Raw genomic sequence first — 19,856 nt, 5'->3', positions numbered from 1 at the left:
TTCAGTAGTAGTAGTAGTTTAGATGTCATTGGTTTCAGCTGTTTCACTGGGCAATGAAGGTTGTTCTGATGTCTTGGTGAGCTGAGTGGATGTTGTGTAGGTCTCAATGTCAGTGATATAACATTAATGTCATTAAGGCCAAGTACACTTCACTCTCCACACTTTTTGTACACTTCTCGCATTAGAGAACTCCGGTCAATTTTAACATTGAGCTCATTTTTTTGTCAATTTGGAGTGCTGTCAATACAGAGAACAACGACAAAAATCGGTGTTGCCTACACCGTGTTATCCTCTTTTTAAAATTTGCACCTTGTTGACTTCAATGGGGCAAGTTTTAAACCTGCTTTTAGGCTCTTAACATCCTTGATGTGTCATTACAAGTGCCCAGCTAATGTGAGTGATTCCTTCAGCGTGATCACGGGTGAATCTGACAATCTGATTGTCGAGTTCACACGCATAGGTTTAGTTACATATGATCACGCGCTTGAACTCGACAATCGATTACTATGGACTTCAACCGAAAACAGGAAGAAAATACAGGTATGTGCGCTGGCTGAATAAACATCATTTTTATTCATATCTTTCACATCTACTGCAGTCAGATTCACCAGTGATTACTCCGAAGGAATCATTCACATGACCGGTGCACTTGTAATGACACATCAAGGATGTTAAGAGGCTAAAAGCTGGTTTAAAACTTGCCCCATTGAAGTCAACAGGGTGCAAATTTTAAAAAGAGGATAATACGGTGTAGGCAACACCGATTTTTGTCATTGTTCTCTGTATTGACAGCACTCCAAATTTACAAAAAAATGAGCTCAATGTTAAAATTGACCGGAGTTCTCCTTTAATACACTCAAACAAAACTGGAAAGCGTTATTGATCTTTATAGTTGTGAAATATGACCAAGTACTTCTTGACATATTTACCATGGTCTATGTTGTGATGCTACAAAACCATGTGTTCGCATTTGGCAGTTTCTGATTCACTTTCTGTGGATATCACATCTCAAAACAATGGCCAGAAATCTAGTCATTGTAATCAGTTGGGTTTTAACTAGTTTCACTTCAGATTTGACTGATTATCAGGTGGCGACCCAACTAAAAAAACATCAAAATGTGTAAATTACCACAAACTGCATAAGCCCAACAATGTGCAAAATGTTGTGCGAAAAGATTTGCATTTATATGACATGGAAAGGACAAAAAAAAAAAAAAAAAAGAACAACAGAAGTGTGATTTGACTTGAATAACAAGTGAACCATTATTTAATTCCGGCTTATATTTTATTTGTCCTTTTGTTGTTCATTTTCAAGGATTTTGTTTGTTTTTTTCGAGGGCATCTGCCTTATTCGAACAGCTTCTACCAATTCACAAATGAATGTGCCATAGAGCAGTGGTTCTCAACCAGGGACCCGGGGTCACTAAACACTAAAAAATAAAGATGTACAACATTAAACTGACATCATATATTTGATTGTATTTATTTTTATTACATCAGAAGCAATAGAGGTACATATCAGCTTAGATAGGAGGGCCATAGAGTGTCTTGGACAAAGGGGGGTCCTTGGAGTCAAACAGGAACCAAAAAGGAACCACTACCATATAGTTTGATTGGACACGACCTTTGACACCAACAACAAAACAAACATTTTCTCCTCTCTTTTTGTAGCTGATAAGATGATTGTTTTGATATAACTTACACAATTATATGGTAATTGCATTTTATTATTTACATGTTTTTCATGTTTTTACCTGCTGTCCATGGCCAATTTGGGTATTCTGTGCATTTTCATTAAAAAAAACACAGTCAAAATGAATCGTGAATTCAATCGACTTGTAATAATATGTACTACAATTAGTCTTTACTGTACAAGTGAAAACAACACCTGTACCAAGAAGAGTAAACAAGACATTGCAGCTGACAGAAAACACACGTACAGTACAGCGATGACACGACGACAGCCATAAAAACCCAGGGAAAGACAAAGCCTTCCTCACATGCTAAGTGACGTTTTCCCTCACAAACCTCTTAAATTAGCTTTAACCTGACCCCCCTCAATGTAAAAGGTTACACTTGTGACGTCCATCCAGTCCATTCCCGCTTGCAGATGCCCACACTACAGCGAAACGGAATCAGGATGCTACCAGCTAAAACGGGCCCTATAAAGGATAACCCCCTGCTCCTCTGCTGGCATTCACCACACTGGAGAGTGTCAGTAAGGCTGCTCCTGATTGCTCGCTGCTGTTTTAGTGGCATGACCTAGAGCCCTTTTCTCAGCACAGATCCAGAGGTCTTTTCCTGAGGAGCACCACTGCAGGATGCAGGCGGGGTATGATTGGACCATCCTCCGCTGACCCTTCACTCAGGTGCCAGCAAGAGGTTGCATAATAATGGTGACAAACGGGGATGTGAGCACACCACTGTGGGAGAGAAACCAAGAATGGTGTGCTTTACTGTAATGACAAGCAGCAATGAAAAGATACTTGAAAAGATACTTTTAAAAATGGGTGTAATCAAATGAGATCCTCATTTAAACAAACACAAGTTTTGTAGATTTTAACTTTGGGATTTTTTTACAGCTCGCAGGGCTTTTGTAAAACTACAGGTTATACTTACTCATTCGACAGTCAGATTGACAGAGGGTTATTAACAGAACAGTTACTATGTCTACTCTTTAAACTACATTATGGTAAAAATGGAACACTATGGCAGCAACTTTCTCATGTACGCGTCAGCGTTTGCTTCATGTTGTTGGGCAGAACTGACAGAATCCTTTACTGGAAACCAACTCTCTCTTGGTAAACATTTACTCTTTGAATTCTTGCACTCGGGAACAATAGAAAAAGTTTGCTAAGAAGTATTTCCTACTTTAGCATGGAGATATTTGACTCTGAAAAGCGTATAGCAGACCATGGATGGCAACATGCCCAGTGCATTATGGGTGTTGAAGTTTTCCTATACCTATTTGGCAAAAGGGAAGACAACAGCCTTTTTTTCTCTGTTTTCTCTAGTCAGGTAGCGCCGATTTAGATTTTTCTTTCGCCTTTCTAATTTATAGGCAGCCAACTTTTATTGAAAGCCCATTTTGCCAGTGGTGAACTACCCCTTCATTACTGGGTAAAAAAAGTTAATTGTATATGAAAATGATTAAAATAGAAATTATACTATTTTTAAATAAATAAAGAAACAAACAAATAAATTAATTAATAACTGGGTTGAGAAAAATCTGTTTTATAATATCGTATATAGACAGAAATATATAATAAAGTAAATATTTTACATATAATATTTTACACATATTTATAATAATTTCATTTTTACCAGTATGCATGAATCTTTATATGTGACAAATAAATATTTGCCTTTATATTTCAGGAAGGGGGTCTCTCACAAAGGGATTATCATGATTTTTTTTTATATTTAATAGTGTGATTTCCGTGAAAATGCGTAGTCCAAAAATCCCAGAACCATTTTACAGGAATCAATCTGAAAAACAAACAAAATGTTTCTAAACTGAATCATGTTAAATAAAATGCAAGCCAGATTGTCCTTTTGAAGAGCTTAGGCTGTTGGGAAATATTTGAAACATCGCCAAGGTGAACGTCGTAGGCAGAGCAGGAGCAAAGGATGCACCAGCAAACACACACAACAATGACAAAGTTAATGTTATGCGGTACTATTTCCTGCTCCCCAAGCCAAGAATTCACCCCAGTTTGGAGCTTCTCTTTATACAGTCCCACTTTATTCAGTGCTGCTCTTAGATGTGACGCCAATTGTGGTTTCCTAATGCACTTTTTCCCCCGACAATCAACAGGAACAAGAAGGTGTTGTTCTTGTTCAGTTTCAACGAAAAGATATTGCATGAATCAATAGTTGATTATCAGGGAGGTCAAGGTGGACATGGGAAAGTGTGTCCGGAAGATAAGCTATAGCTGCAAAAGAAAAGAGGGGGATAAAATGCTTGAACCTTGAATGTACAGTATGTACAACTTGTTATTCCCCCCCATGCAGCCCATTTGCTCAGCCCAAGTGGTCAGTGCTCTTGTTTGTATGATTATAACACAGATTAAAAAAATTCAGAAAAATTGAGTTAAATAGCCATGCCAAGTTTTTGACCTCGGTGAAAGCTCCTGAGGCTCATGGGAGGCGTGACACTCATGGCAATCCTTTGTTTATGCATCAGCGAAGAAGCTTTTCTGTACTGTTTATCATATTGTTGAAGAACACAGATTTCATAATACTTAAGAAAACAAGGGTTTGGAGAAGCTCACTCTCTCAACTTGTTCAGTTGAAATGTGCCCCCATGACGCACTCCAGAGCAATTTATATTGTTCAGACAAAATTTATACGCATTTGTCTGACTTTCCTCTGGCACGTGTGCTGCCTGATTGTTTTGTCAAATGTAAAAATGTTAAAAATGGGGCAAAAATATAAGACGTGAGGTCACAGGTCAATTTTAATGGCCTGTGACCCATTAAATAAGCCACATATCCATTTACGGTTTAGCCTATCCGTTTTTTTGTTTTGTTTTGTTTTTTAAATTAAGGATGTCCTGAATAGATTAATACTATTTCAAACTATTTAAAAACAACACACACACACACACACACACACACACACACACACACACACACAAACACACATGTGTGATAGAATATACAGTTTGTGTGTGTGTGTGTGTGTGTGTGTGTGTGTGTGTGTGTGTGTGTGTGTGTGTGTGTGTGTGTGTGTGTGTGTGTGTGTGTGTGTGTGTGTGTGTGTGTGTGTGTGTGTGTGTGTGTGTACCTGGTCCAATTTCCACAAGGTCAAAATTTACTGGTGTCACTATCCTTGTGTCCACACTAGATGACTGTAATAAAAAAGGTACTTGTAGCAGACTTGTGGCACGCTGGTGAAATCCTTTTGGAGAACCTGTAGGCACATTTTTAAAGTCCTTAAAATATCCTTAAAATAATAATAATAATAATAATTGTAATAATGATAATGTATTAATATTTTTTTAATTAAATGTAATTTGATTCATATATGTATTTTTTCATTCTAAATTTTATTTTATTTTATTTTATTTTATTTTATTTTATTTTATTTTATTTTATTTTATTTTATTTTATTTTATTTTATTTTATTTTATTTTATTTTATTTTATTTTATTTTATTTTATTTTATTTTATTTTATTTTATTTTATTTTATTTTATTTTATTTTATTTTATTTTATGGGGGGGAGTTCTTAGACCTGCCCACAAACTAAAAGTAAAAGTCCTGACTGAGCAGCTCGTGTCATTTACTCAGCACGGTGGTGTTGACACACATAAAGTGGGACGTTCCTCGATTTGAATTGATGTCACATTATTTCATTTAAATATTTTTACTTTTCGTTTCTGACATGAAGACAGACCGACATGGACTCCGTAAGTTTTTCTTATATTTCCCCTTTGTTATTTTAAAAGTGCTAAACGTCACTGGACCTTGTGTCATTAGTTACCATGTTAACCACTCTGAAGAATTTAACTTACCGCTGCAATGCTAGCCTACAATAACGCTGGCGTTTTTATTGTTCAAAACTATGCATTTGGTTATAGAACTGTTAAATGAATGAAATATTGGGATATTGTATTAATAAGTAGAATATGTCTTAAAAATGGATAATTAAAGGGAAATCAGGCTTAACGCCAATAAATACATTATTGATTTTTTTTTAACTCGGTTGTAAGTCAGTTTTTTGAGTGAAACTAAACTTTTCTACATCTCTTATGAGAGAAATTGAACTGAATGCAATGTCGATAGTGTCACAGCAGCTACTGTCCTCTCTGTCCTTCAGTTTAATCCTCATTTAAACGTCTTTTTTGCAAACTCGTCACATGACCATGTTAAAAAATAGTACGACTGATTTCTAAACTAGCTGACTTAAAACTTTTCCCTTCCTGCTTATTAAGTAAAATATTTATCCTTCCTGTTTTTAAAAAAAAAAAGATTCCATCCTCATTCACAGACAATCTTATAAGGTCATCTAACATTGTTCTCCTGGTGCACAGTTAAATATTTACTCACAAGTAAAAGATAATGTACTGGAAAAGCACAAGCCTTTATAGCAGGGCATATTCCAATGTCAAGATGGTCGACTAAGATTTGACAGTGCTGGTTACGTCAAAACAAGTAATCTGACCTTGTGGTACCCATATAATGCTTTGCTTGTTTTGAGTTCATCTTTAATATAGTGGTGATGAATGATGGCGTAAGGGACCCTTTTCAACACTTCCATCCTCGAAGTGTTCGAGTCGAATCTGTGGCTTCAGTGACGTGCAAACAAGAATCTATCTGTCTATCTATACAAAATCTATCTATCTATCTATCTATCTATCTATCTATCTATCTATCTATCTATCTATCTATCTATCTATCTATCTATCTATCTATCTATCTATCTATCTATCTATCTATCTATCTATCTGTCTGTCTATCAATGCAATATACCTCTTACATTTAACCAGTATAATCAGTACTTTCACTGGACCTGTTTGAGATCACAAGCTTGCAACAGCCTTGGGGAAAGTCATATGGAGGTTGTCTTTGGCTCTCTCCAACATTCCAGTGCTTTTCCTTTAACCAGAGCCTGAAACCCAAAGCTACAACAGAAGCAGTTCCTCTATCCGTCACATATTAAGACCAGTCCTCCCTCCGTTTCAGTGTAACTCATTGCCCATCCCTTTTAAGAGACAAGATGATAGACTTTGAACCGCACTGGCACTGCAGTCTGTGGTTCCGCATAATTTTGAAATAGTAGGTGCAGTTGATGAGGATTATGGTGCGGATAGAGTGAGACTTAGCTGATGCACCTTACACGATTTTGGTATTTTTGCATCCTCCAGAAGCCATCTTTGACACAAACCAAAATGTACAAAAACTATTATAGTTTTTCCTGGAAAACCATCATTGCTAATGCTAATAAAAAATGTAATTTTTTTTCAGGAGAAAATATGCTACAGTAAAAATCTGTTAATTGGTTAACTGCTACCTAGTCTCATGTAGCCAGACCTTCAGACTGACGGCACGGTTTGGACTCTATCACAGCTTTCATTGGCCAAGGACCGCCCAAGAGGACGTTTGACTGACATGTAATGCACCCAAACACAGTTCGTTTTGTTTTGCGTCATGTTTAGGGGCGTGGAAATGTAACGTCAATGTCCTTACGATAACTGACCGGCGTGCTTCTAATAAATTAATAATTCAAGAATGTTGTGCAAGTTTACTGCAACAATGGAGCCTTGAACTTCACATACTTTTGAAAATCCTCAAAGTGCTCTTTGTCACAGTTGTAAAAAACTATGGCTTTCTTCCATGAGTGGGTTTGGCGTCAGGACGGCTTTGTTTCCAGGCGGACCGTTAAAGAACGCGACACACGTTTCTCCCAGACATCCTGTAGAATTCAACCAATCAAACGACAACTTCGAAACTCCATGTTTTTCCCATTTTATGTACCATATGCATCAGATGTTCAACCAATGGTCCGTGGGCGTGAAGTCTGAGGCTGAGACTAACTGTGACCTAACCATATTGTAATATTGTTTTCAGTACATTTTAAGGTTTACATTTTGACATTATATCACTTCATGAAATACGGTTGTAAGTTAAATATGCCATCCTGTAATACCTCAAATGTGGCAATCACAACTGCTGGTTATTAACTGTAGATGTAACAGGATAGATACAGTGATATAGCTCATCTGTCTGATTTCTCCTTGACTTTATCCAGTAAACTTATTACGTAATGTCACTGCCATTGGCTGTAATGCAGGGGGCCTGTCCCTCTTGTCCCCTACCTGTATGAGACAGGAAGAGGAGTTGGTCTGGGAAAGCGGTAGTATGGTTCTTATATCTCACCCAATGATCTAACCCGACGTTCCTTATTGGCTCCACTGTAAGGTTTATAATTAGAGCTGGAATTTCAGTGGAAATATTGAGAGAGGATGATCTGCAATGCAACTTCAATCGCTGAAGCCGTGAGACTTTTCAGTCGCTTTGTGTCTTATTAACTCATTAATTTAATTTGTTCATTTCCTTACAGTTCAAGCATAAATGTACATTGTTGTTAAGCAGTTGTGTAACTTACGTTCTCCTCCTCATTCACTCCATTTGCTATGCAAGTGTCCTTCTTGTCTAATAATTACATTTCACTAGTGATTCAACAACCAAGAGAAAGCCAAGTTAAACATTTAAAATTCTGTCATTATTTTCTCATTACAAACTTGTATGACTTTCTTTTTCCTGTGAAACTCAAAAGAAAATAGTTTTTGCTCATAAAATGAAAGTTAATGGTTTCCAATATTGGTTTGGATCCCCACTGAACTTTATTACATGGACAGAGTTGAAACATTCTTCGAAACCTTGTCAGACACTTTTAGTGTATTACACACATCTTGCAATGTGGATGATCATAAAAGAATAAGCCCTGAATGGTAGGTGACCCATATGGAAAATTCATGCAGACATAATTATTTAAAAGAGGTAGGAAGCCACAAACAATAGACCCTCTCTAGGAATTTAAGGCTTGTTGGCTGTTACACACTGAAATTGGTCTCCAAGCTACTGTATAGAATGTGACTTTGATCTCAGAAACATGTTTTAATATAATTTTTCTTTTTTGTTTACAGTATGTAGTTTTTATCAAGAGGAAGCCAGGTTGACGACCGTTAACCCAAAGTCAATCATTCATGAAGTATTGGCCCCATCATATGCGCACACACATACACAAGCAGCACACAAATTAGCAAACCGGATGTGATTCAGCGCTGTTCCTATCCCCTTTTGTCACCAGCCATAAATATCCAAGTGGGCGCGCTGTTCCTATCCCCTTTTGTCACCAGCCATAAATATCCAAGTGGGCTATTCTACCCAAGAAGCCTTTGAAAGAGGCAAACATGTTTTCTTGAAATAGACTCGGTTCATCAAGTTGAAGCCTCCTTTTGTTTATTTACATAAGATTTCGCATATTCAGTCGTAACACAGAGTAATGGCGTAATATAAAATGCCAGATGTTAAAGTTTTGGGTGACGTGTCCTAACCAGAAGTTTGTTCTCGTTCTCTGGGCTGTATGTGTCGTTGTTTTATTATTCTTGTGATATAGGCAGGCCCAACATCAAAAGTCCTCATAATAATTGTCTTCAAGATTAACCAGAGGGTGTGATTCAGATTCTGCCATCATAAAATAAGTAATCTTTCAAATAAAACTGTCAGATCCCTCTTATCTGTGTTGTTTAATGCTGTTTGTATTGCGGATATTGCTGAGTTGATGTTTAAAACTGCGAAAACGCCATTAAAATGAAAAGGGCTCAACAGGTCAATGACACACACACACAAAATAACATATCTTTTCAGGGCCACGATTTAACTAAATAAAAATGAAAGAGCACATTAGTATAACATGGCAACATTGTAATTATCATGAGGGAATTAATTAATAAAACGTGGCCATGAATTAATAAGTTGTGAGAACAAATTCCTAATGTGAGGGGCTCTGTAAAAAAAAACAAAAAAAAATTAAACCTTGATTGTGAGTGTCAGACTTAATCATTACTATATATATAAATAATACACAAATATAAAAAAGCATTTTTAACAAATAATTAAATTATTCATTAATAAAATCTATGTATTTGGGGAGTTGCACCACAAGGTCACCTTGCACCTTGAAGTGGTCCTCTCTGTGACATCATTTCCTATTTTTATGGGGGGGGGTTTCCTGCATGTTGGTTGCACCACATGACTTTGATTTTTAGAAAAAGTTAGTTAAGACTAGTTAAAATTTTCTTTTCAATAATTTCATTTTTAATTAGGCTTTTCTTCAGTTTTTTTTTCAGTTGTATCACATTGACATTTTGACTGTATATCCCCCAAAGAAAGTGTCAAAATGAATTTAAATTCAGAACATAACAACATGCTTATCAAAGAAGAGTCACCACAGTGTCCACATTATCAGACACTACCTATTGAAATCTACAATTTCACAAGATCCAGTCTCTCTATTTTTATGTGCATTTTACTATTATATTTCGGCTGTATTGTACGTGGGCAAGAACCAAGGAACTTTTTCAGAAGAAATGAAAGCTCATAGCAGCATGATGGATGAATGCCAGTGTACTTGCCTGTGTGGCAGTAATTTCCTGTTTGTAGAGGCATCTGTAATGGCTTACACAGTTCATACTGGTAGTGGGGATTCAGATAGATAACTGTTTTATCTCTTTTCCAGCATATATCCTCCAAGCGCAACCATGCCAGTCCTTAAGAACCTCCCGTCTCGGCTGAAGGGAGGCAGATTTAGTGTGGATTTGGAGACTACGCGTAGTGAGTTCATTCTCAGAAAAATGAGTCTTAACCACAATCCATTTGAGGAGCCTGGCTCAGATGAGGACTGGCCCAGAAGCAACGGAGGCTCACTCCTGGATGGGCGTGTGCCGCGGGACAGAAACCCGTTTGAGGATGAGGAAGATGAAAATGAGGCTAATGAGGTGCGACGTGGAGGCTCAGGGAAGGGAAGCTCCATCAAAGGCACACTGGAACGCATGAAGGGGGTCTCCCCCCTCAAGACCCTGGGCAAACTGGGCAAGAACTTGCGCATGTCTGCCAGGAGCAAGGGCAGGGAAACCCCTTCCCCACAGGGCTCTATAGGTTCAGCCTCACCCCTGGGGAGGAAGAAGAAGGGCAGACGGAGTTCAGAAGGGAGCTTGCTACGGTATGATGGGTTGGGATGGGAATTGAAAAGAGTTAAACGGTTCCGCTTCCAATTCCTCTTAATGAAGTTCACCCAAAAATGAAAATTATCCTATGATTTACTCACCCTCAAGCCAAGGTGTGACTATCTTCTTTCAGACGAACACAATCAGTTATATTAAATAATATCATTGCTCTTCCAAGCTTTATTATGATTAGAAGTCCTAAAAAAATGCATCCATCCATCATAAAAGTATTCCATACAGCACTAGGGTGTTAAAAAAAATCCTTCTGAAGCGATGTGATGCATTTTTGTAAGAAAAATATCCATATTTAAAACTTAATAAACTAAAATAACTAGCTTCCGGCAGCCTACGCAAGTCGACTTACTACAAAAGAGTAACCCCTGACGCAATGTATGACGTACGAGGAGTAGCGTAAGCTAAGGTGAGAGTAGACACCTCTTGCGGTTCAAACAAATAGGGCTGGGCAACAATTTCAAGCTCCTTTTCCTTTTCAAAATCCTCCGACATTTATTTTTTTAAATTCTCGTTTTAGACTTCTAATTCGTGACTGGTGTTTTTTGTTTTTGTTTTTTTGTTTACACAATTATTTTTCGTACACAAATGCATCGCTTCACTTCAGAAGGCCTTTATTAACCCCCAGAGTCATATGGATTACTTTTATGATGGATGGATGCACTTTTTTGGACTTTGAAATCAGAACCTCCATTCACTACCATTATAAAGCTTGGAAGAGCAATGATATTTTTTTAATATAACTCTGATTGTGTTCGTCTGAAAGAAGAAAGTCATATACTCTTAGAATGGCTTGAGGGTGAGTAAATCATGGGACAATTTTCATCTGTAGATTTGGTTGTAGAGTATGTGTAATCTTCAGCAGAAGAATGCACATGCGATAATCAACGTAAAAGAATGTCATTTGGTTCCGGTTGCATTTTTAGAGTGCAACATTCGGGTTGTTTTTTTACTTTTAAACTTCTAAACCGTTAAAGACAGACCTACTGTGAGCTACAAGTTTGTTAATCATTGGTGGTATATGCTTTTGTTGAAGCCATTAGCCTGCATTATTTTAACTTATTTTTTAATAAGTCCTGGTGAGAAACTATTATTCATGATTCTGCAAAGAAACCCCGCCCACTCCTATGAAGCATTGCGGATGATGTAATTGTTAGTCTCCCTATGCTCTCAAACTATATAAATATTTGCGCATGTCTGATATTTTGCAAATTAAATCAAATATATTGTGTAGATATGTTACTATATCTATTTCTTTAAAAGCAGTACTATATTATATTGTAATACTGTAATTCTATATTATATTTTTATTGGATTATGTCATTCGGAATGCATCATGGGATTGTAGTTCTTTAAGTACACAGTCTTGTATATTTGACTTTTTGTCTGATTTTCAAATACTTTTTTGCTTTAAATAATTCAATTTGTAGCTAGTTGACTTGGTTGATAACTTAAAATTCTTTAACAAAGACATTTTGAAAATCCCTATAGGAAGAATTAATAAAAAGAAAACCTCTGGAACCAAGATGGCTGAAAATATTTGGGCACTGTTGCACAAAAGAAAGAAATGAAGTGTGATAAACAGTTTAGAACTAATTAATGATTTATATGATGATTTACTGCCAAAGGGGGAGGTAGGAGTGTTTGGGAAACTCATTTGTAAACAATTATAATTTTTGTAGTTCCATTTGTTGCCACTAGTAGAATAGACACACTGTTCTAGACACATGCCTTTAAATCCATGGTTTTCTAACTACACTATTAGTTTATGAAAGACCATGTATTTTTGTGCTATTGCAACAATTCATTCCATAATTCATAAAGCTTTCCTGAGTCTCAAACAGCAGAAGAGCATGATTCTAGCAACACCATGGTCATGGGGTTGATTCCCAGTAAATACATGAAAATGTATACCTTGAATTAGATGCAATGTGCTTTTGATAAAAGTGTCTGCAAAATCAAAATGTAACTAATCAACCTTATCAACTTTCTTCTTCCTATAGAATGGCAGGGAGGTGTAAAGATCGCAAGGAGAGCTTGACCAATGGTGACCTATGCTCAGAAGCTGACTCTGACTCCACCAGTCGTCGACTCTCCTTCCTGAAGATGGTGGGCAAGGGCAAGATGAAGAGGGAGTCCATGCAGGACCACTCATCCCAGGGCCCCGAGGAAGAGCCAGTTGAGGAGGTGCCTGAGGTCAAACCCAGGGAGCCACTTTCAGGTAAACAGTTGACTAGTGAATCTGAAGCTGTGCATTTGTATAGCAGCATTCAGCAACATACCCATATTCCTCAAAAAAAGGACCAGATTTACCTGTCCATTACAAATGAAATCTACATTCTAAAACTGTTTTTGTTCTACAGTATATGTGTTTCTCATTTTACACACAGAAAATGTTTAGCAGTTTAGCTATTTATAACAGTTGTTATGTAATTGTTTGTGTCAATGTAATACAGTATTTCTGATTATTCTAATTTCTTATGAAGCATAATTATATTGCCCTTCTAGAAAATCTACAGGCAGTCATCAAAGACTGTGATAGTGCTAAACATGACATTATTTGCTAATTAATTCACCATTTAAACTGTGAATGTACAACTAATATCTAACTATCTTTAATGCTTGTTCTCAAACCTTTAACCACAACTGTACCAGAGCGTGGCTGTTTAGCTTGACCTGCATGAGCATGGAACATGCTACGTAGGAATTTGCACATGATTGCATGCTCAGGTTTCAGGCTTTTCACTGCAAGACCATGAGAGATAAGGTTCAAAACTGGCAGCAAATTGCAAGCTCTCTTTGTTAAAGAAAAAAAAGCCTTAAGAATGGTACTGAAGGATGAGAATGGATACCTTCAACTTAGCAATGCGAATTGCTAACGTCACAGGACTGGACTGTTTTGCAAACATATCTACAGTGTTAGTGGTTGCTGGTGCATTTGTTGAACAGTCAACAGAGTTCATTGTGTGCTCAACCTATAATTTTATTTCAGCTATGCTCTTACACAATTGTGTGTCATTTTGAAGCAAGACTCTGATTACCACGTTCAGATGTTTTTGATTAGAGTTGGAACTTTTGCAGAAAGAACTCAATTTTGCTGAAAGATTGTTAATCGGGGAACATGACTGTCAGAGCGGCATGCATCTAGCTGATTATCAAGGGTTTTTTTTAACTAATCGTTCCTACCATACGGGCTAGAGGGCTGTCAAATCTGAAACCATCAGTCTCTTTTACCTTGCGTAAATGCAGCATGGAACATGATAAAAGAGGAATCTGAGCAAAGGGGAACTGAATGTGCCCAATAGTGTCATGTTTGGTCATGTCTTTGCTTTGTTTCAGCATGGGGGAAAGGGTTTCTTGCTGCTTTGCATGTCCCAGCTGACACAGCAAAAAATCACTTTTTATTTGTGTATTTAGCCACATTATGTTGACGGGAAACCTTCTTGTGACCTCCCGCAACAGTCATGTGGGTTTCCAAGTTATTAGTTTAGTAACTCTCAGCTATCAGCTGAGAAGACCACCAGACACTACGATCCATCTGTAATGTGATTTAAGAGCATTTTTGTTTACACATTGATTGGATGTCATATTAAATATACAAAATTCCAATGCTAAACCCATTTTCTTGTTTAGTATCTGTTTTTGTGATCCTTACTTAAGTATTCCAGTAAAGGATATTCTGTATGAGCTTAAATAATAATTCCCATTTATTTTGCAGACGTACGTGTTGTGACAAAAGAAACATTGCTTCATCCATGCAGCTGTCCTCAAGTGGCAGCACATTCCTGAGGGAATGATAATCTAGACTTTTAGGATTTAATTCACAGAGAGTCCTTTTTAATAATGTTATCAAACATCTTCACAATGACATATTCAAATGGTATATGGATCAAAAGAAACATTAAATAAGTAACGCTTCAAATAATGTGCAATGCCATGCATGCCTCGGTTGTTGTGCATGTAAGAAAAGCCAGAAAATTGAGTGAAGAACAGGGTGTCAATCCTGTTCAAGGAGTATGTCAACTGTCAAGCAGATCAGATTTCACTTGATGAGTAGGCAAAATATTTTGTATGCTTTTACTTCCTGTGTCATTGCTTTACCAATCTTAAATTCTAAGACTCAAAATATAATTAATATAATGATATCAATTATCTATCTATCTGTATATGTGACCCTGGATCACAAAACCAGTCATAAGTCGCACGGGTATATTTCTGGCAAAAGCCAACAATACATTGTATGGGTCAAAATTATCGTTAGGATAATGATAAAAATCATTAGGATATTAAGTAAAGATCATGTTCCATGAAGATATTTTGTAAATTTCCTAACGTTAATCTATAAAACATTTATTTTTGTGAGTGAATGCTGCACAATCGCGAACATAAATGGACAACTTTAAAGGTGATTTTCTCAATGTTTCGATTTTTTTGCACCCTCAGATTCCAGATTTTCAAATAGTTGTATCCCGGCCAAATATTGTCCTGTCCTAACAAACCATACACCAATGGAAAAGCTTTCAGATGATGCATAAATCTCAATTTAAAAAAATTTACCTATGTGACTGGTTTTGTGATCCAGGGTCACATATATATATATATAGGAATATATATATATATATATATATATATATATATATATATATATATATATATATATATATATATATATATATATATATATATATATATATATATATATATATATATGAGTTCAGATGCAAAAGCCTCTAAGTGCCATCTGAAATTTTCTTCTAGAATGATTATTTTTATCAAGCTCATATATTTAATTTCAGTAATTTCACTTAAATGACAATTAATAGGTCATTTTCATTGCCATTTAAGTGAAATTACTGAACTTAAATATACGAGCTTGATAAAAATGATCATTCTAGAAGAAAATTTCAGATGACACTTAGAGGCTTTTGCATCTGAACTCTTCATATATATACAGTACTGTGCAAAAGTCTTAGGCACGTTAGTATTTTCACCCCAAAAAATGGTTTTTAAGCCAGTTATTTATATATTTTGCTGTAGTGTGTCAGTAGGAAATATCAGTTTACATTTCCAAACATTCCTTTTGCCATTAATTGTAATAATCCAGTGATATTTTTAAATGCACAAGGAGTCTGACAAAAGCTGGTGCTCCACACGGAGATCTGATCTCATCATCGTATGGAGTCTGTCTGGGGTTACATGAAGAAACAGAAAAAACTGAGACAGACGAAATCCAGAAAAACTGCGGAAACGTCTCCAAGACATTTGAAGAGAAACTTCCTGCAAAGGTGGTCACACCAAATATTGATTTGATTTAATTAGAATAGAAGTTAATTGGTAATTTATGACATTATCTTTTAAGCACCCTCACTTTACAGGACTTTTAAACAAGTACCTAAAACTTTTCACAGTACTTTAGCTTTGCAGGAAGGTTTCTTCAAGCGTTTTGGAGACGTTTCCGCAGTTCTTTTGGATGATGATGAGATCAGATCTCCGTGTGGAGCACCGGCTGTTGTCAGACTCCTTGTGCATTTAAAAATATCACTGGATTATTACAATTAATGGCAAAAGGAATGTTTGGAAATGTAAACTGGTATTTCCTACTGACACACTACAGCAAAATATATAAATAACTGGCTTAAAACCATTTTTTGGGGGTGAAAATACTAACGATCTGAGAGCTTTCTCATTGACAGCTACACAACTACCACTTTGATGCTTCAAAAGTTCATAAAGAGATCTTAAAACTAATCCATATGTATAGATGGTTTAGTCTAAAATTGAATGAAGAGACATGATCGCATTATATGATGAACCGATTGAATTTAGGCTTTGATTTTTGCTACATACAGACTCAGTGGGTGCCAAAAAAATGAAACCACAATGAAAATCTTGAATTTTTGCTCCAAATGTGGATATTAAATCAAAGGAAGAACATACTAAATGTTAAATTCTGAGATTAAACTTAAACTTCAATGCAATATTTCACTCAAATTGTTATGCTGCAAGTTTCCTTAACAAAAATGTTCTTTCTTTTTACGAAATACCATGCTTTCCAACTTTTTCCATTTTGTTTTGTCATAACAATATGAAGAAATTGTTCTTGGTACACAAAGCATGTTGCAACTAAACCTCATTGTTCAGACAGCAAGGTCTTCGTTTCGTTCGGATGGCTGGTATCTATCAGAACTGAATGCATTCAGTTGTCTTTGGGATTGGCAAAGTGTAAGATGAAATCTGACTGAATTGATAAAGCAGCCATATAGAAGGGCGTTTACCACTCATCCTAGTGAATGATTTCCAGACCTCACCAAATTACTACCCGCAACGGCGCAACCCCCAACCATAAGCCATAACTACAGCTGAGAGCCATTCCGTCATGGCCACCATGGAAACAGTATCTGAATGGAATCACTGCACTCCCATTTATGATAGCAAATATTCCCGCATGCCAACTGGCAGAGTCACTCGTAAAAGGGAATAGCCAACACTTCCACCTTATCCAGCTATTGTCCGACACTTGGCAGGAAGATTTGTCCATGCATGTCAAATAAACCAACAAGCATTAAGTGAGGGCAGGGTTCCACTTAGTGTAAGGTGGAGTGCTCGGTTTTTCAAATGGTCCAATTTAGGTTTGCTCTGTTGATGTTGGCCATGTCTAAATTAATTAAGAAGGGAGTGGGACCGTTCTGTCCTGACCTAAGGTCTCCAGTGGCAGGCGAGGCCAGTTGTCACTTTGATTGCCACTTCATCTCACTGGGCTGGACATTGAAACAAGATTTTAGCATGTGAAAAATTCTTCTGGACAGAATTGGGCACCGGGGACGATACCGCCAAGTATTACTCGACCCATCTGCGCTTCTAAGGCAGAGGCAGGAAATACAATCGCCCTTCACTTATTAAATATTTCACTTCTGGGGAAAATATGTCTACTCTGCACATGCTGAGCATTAAATGGGGGAAGTGAATGAATGAGAAAGGGAATTTCAGTGGGCTGCTATTCCTCAAGTTCTTCGGTTTCTCATGCTCCGGCTTGACAGGAGAATTTTGACTCTGAAACCCTTACAGAGGGAGGGTTTATGGAAAATGGTCCTGAACCTGTGGCACGACAAAGAACAGATCATATTCCATTACATTCCTAGAACTCAGGCTAATCTTTTCCTTGTAACGGCTGATTGGTCCTGCTGAGAGGTGTTGGTTGTGCAGGTGTGTTGGTGCAATGTTAGCAGATATCTTGCTTAGTCAGATCTATTCAGTTGAGTTGGTTGTCAGCCCCCACCCTTTAAAATCCCTGGCCAAAAGTAAATACCATTACCTCCTCTTGGAAATCGTGGTGGAGGTATATTTGTGTAGCATAGTGCCATATGTACCCTTAAAAGGCAACACTTCAATCCCTGTGGTTTTCATTAAGGAAGGGTGGTGACATGTCCATGCTTTAGTGAAGTATGCTCTACACACCATGAATTTAGTGCATGAGACTTTCTGGAAACAAAGAACTAGTGTTGTCCTCTCTGCACAGCTCAGCTCAGTTACTGGCATTGATCCGCATTTTAATAACTGTGGGATAAAACCATTTAAACTGCATGGCTTTTAACATCTGGACCATTGCTTGCCAATATAAAAGTCTGTCATTCAAAACAAATACATATATACAGTTCTGTCATACAGTGTATATACATATATATATAAATATATATAAAACAGCATTTATTTAAATAGAAATACTTTGTAAAAATGTTCATTTCTTTAATGTCAGTTTTGATCAATTTAATATGCCCTTGCTGAATAAAAAGCATTTATTTCTGCCCAAACTTTTAAACAAGATGTAAGTTAAAATATGCAAGTATTTATAAGTAAGTTCTTTATTATAACACATACTGTAAACACAACCTTGTTGTAAAGTTCAAATGCTTGCAAAAGTCTTGGAGTTTGAAGGTTTTATGGGCCTTACAAACAGATTTATGAGCAAGTGTGGAAGAACACTTCATTACCTGGAATGCCACAACCTGTTGAATTTCTTTGAAGTGAAGTTCAGTAAATTTCAATTCCTGTTATTTCAATTCCCATTCAACGTACTGTAGTGTGACCAATTGTTTTTTTCATTCATGCATTAAAAGGGAGCCAGTTTCTAAATTCTGAATTTTGCACAACTTCTTATCAGAGATAAGCTTACAGGGTCAGCTTTTACTTCCCCTAGGGTTGAACACTAGTCCTATCTCAAAGTCACTTAGATGATATAGTGACATGTCGTCCTTGGGTGGAGGACTTTTCACGTGGATGAGTTGCAGAGGAAGTGACTCTCATTTTTAACAGGCAGCAAATTAATTTTTCCACCTTATCCCCTGTCTGCGTTGGCGATAAGCCTTTTGGTATTGTATTTTATATTTAGATCTCCTTCCATTGGACTGGCACACTTGGGCTGTTATTATCCGAGATGGTTGAGAAGGGTGTGGGGTCTGTCATGGCAGTACTGGACAGTCCATCCTCGATAGGGATAGGGACAGATGAGTCAGGCGCCAACCAAACTCCCCCGCATCCTTCCCTCTAAGAAGAGGTCAGGATGTCACAGGAAATATATGGGCAACTCAGCACCGCAAAGGGCCCCTTACTGTCCGTTCAATGTTCTGAGGAGGAATTCAACAGCAGCGCCAATTATTTGCACAACTGATTTGTGACATATCTTCATGCATGTTGAGAATTGTCAGAAAGCAAGCTTAAAGGGTTAGTTCACCTAAAAAGGAAAATTCTGTCATCAGTTACTCACCCTAATGTTGTTCAAACCCGTAAGACTTTCATCATCTTCAGAACACAAATGAAGATCTTTTTTGATGAAATCGGAGAGCTTTCTGTCCCTCCATTTACAGCTACGCAGCTACCAATTTGACGCTTAAAAAAGGTCATAAAGAGACCGTAAAACTAATCCATCTGGATTGAGTGGTTTAGTCCAAATATTCTGAAGAGCCACAATCACTTCATATGATGAACAGATTGAATTTAGGCTTTAATTCACATTTAAACATTGATCAGCGAACATAAACAGAAGCTCAACCAAACCTGCTTGACGCCCAAGAACAAACCTCATTGGTTCTTGCAGAAGCTCAAACGTGCTGCGT

General features: G+C 37.0%; 1 protein-coding gene across 1 annotated transcript in view; it reads left to right on the top strand.

Moving 5' to 3' along the window:
- The first annotated feature begins 5,287 nt into the window (after nt 1–5,287).
- exoc3l2b (exocyst complex component 3-like 2b) overlaps nt 5,288–19,856 on the top strand; it is a 22,399-nt gene continuing 7,830 nt past the window's right edge. The window contains 3 exon segments of the mRNA XM_081370815.1: nt 5,288–5,412; nt 10,248–10,730; nt 12,750–13,149. Of these exon segments, the coding sequence (XP_081226941.1) occupies nt 10,270–10,730; nt 12,750–13,149 (861 nt within the window). The 5' untranslated portion in view covers nt 5,288–5,412; nt 10,248–10,269.

Source organism: Scardinius erythrophthalmus (genome assembly GCF_964197995.2).
Source record: "Scardinius erythrophthalmus genome assembly, chromosome: 7".
Classification (NCBI taxonomy): Eukaryota; Metazoa; Chordata; class Actinopteri; order Cypriniformes; family Leuciscidae; genus Scardinius; species Scardinius erythrophthalmus.
The sequence above is the reverse complement of the archived record's forward strand: the minus strand, read 5'-3'. Positions and strand labels throughout refer to the sequence as shown.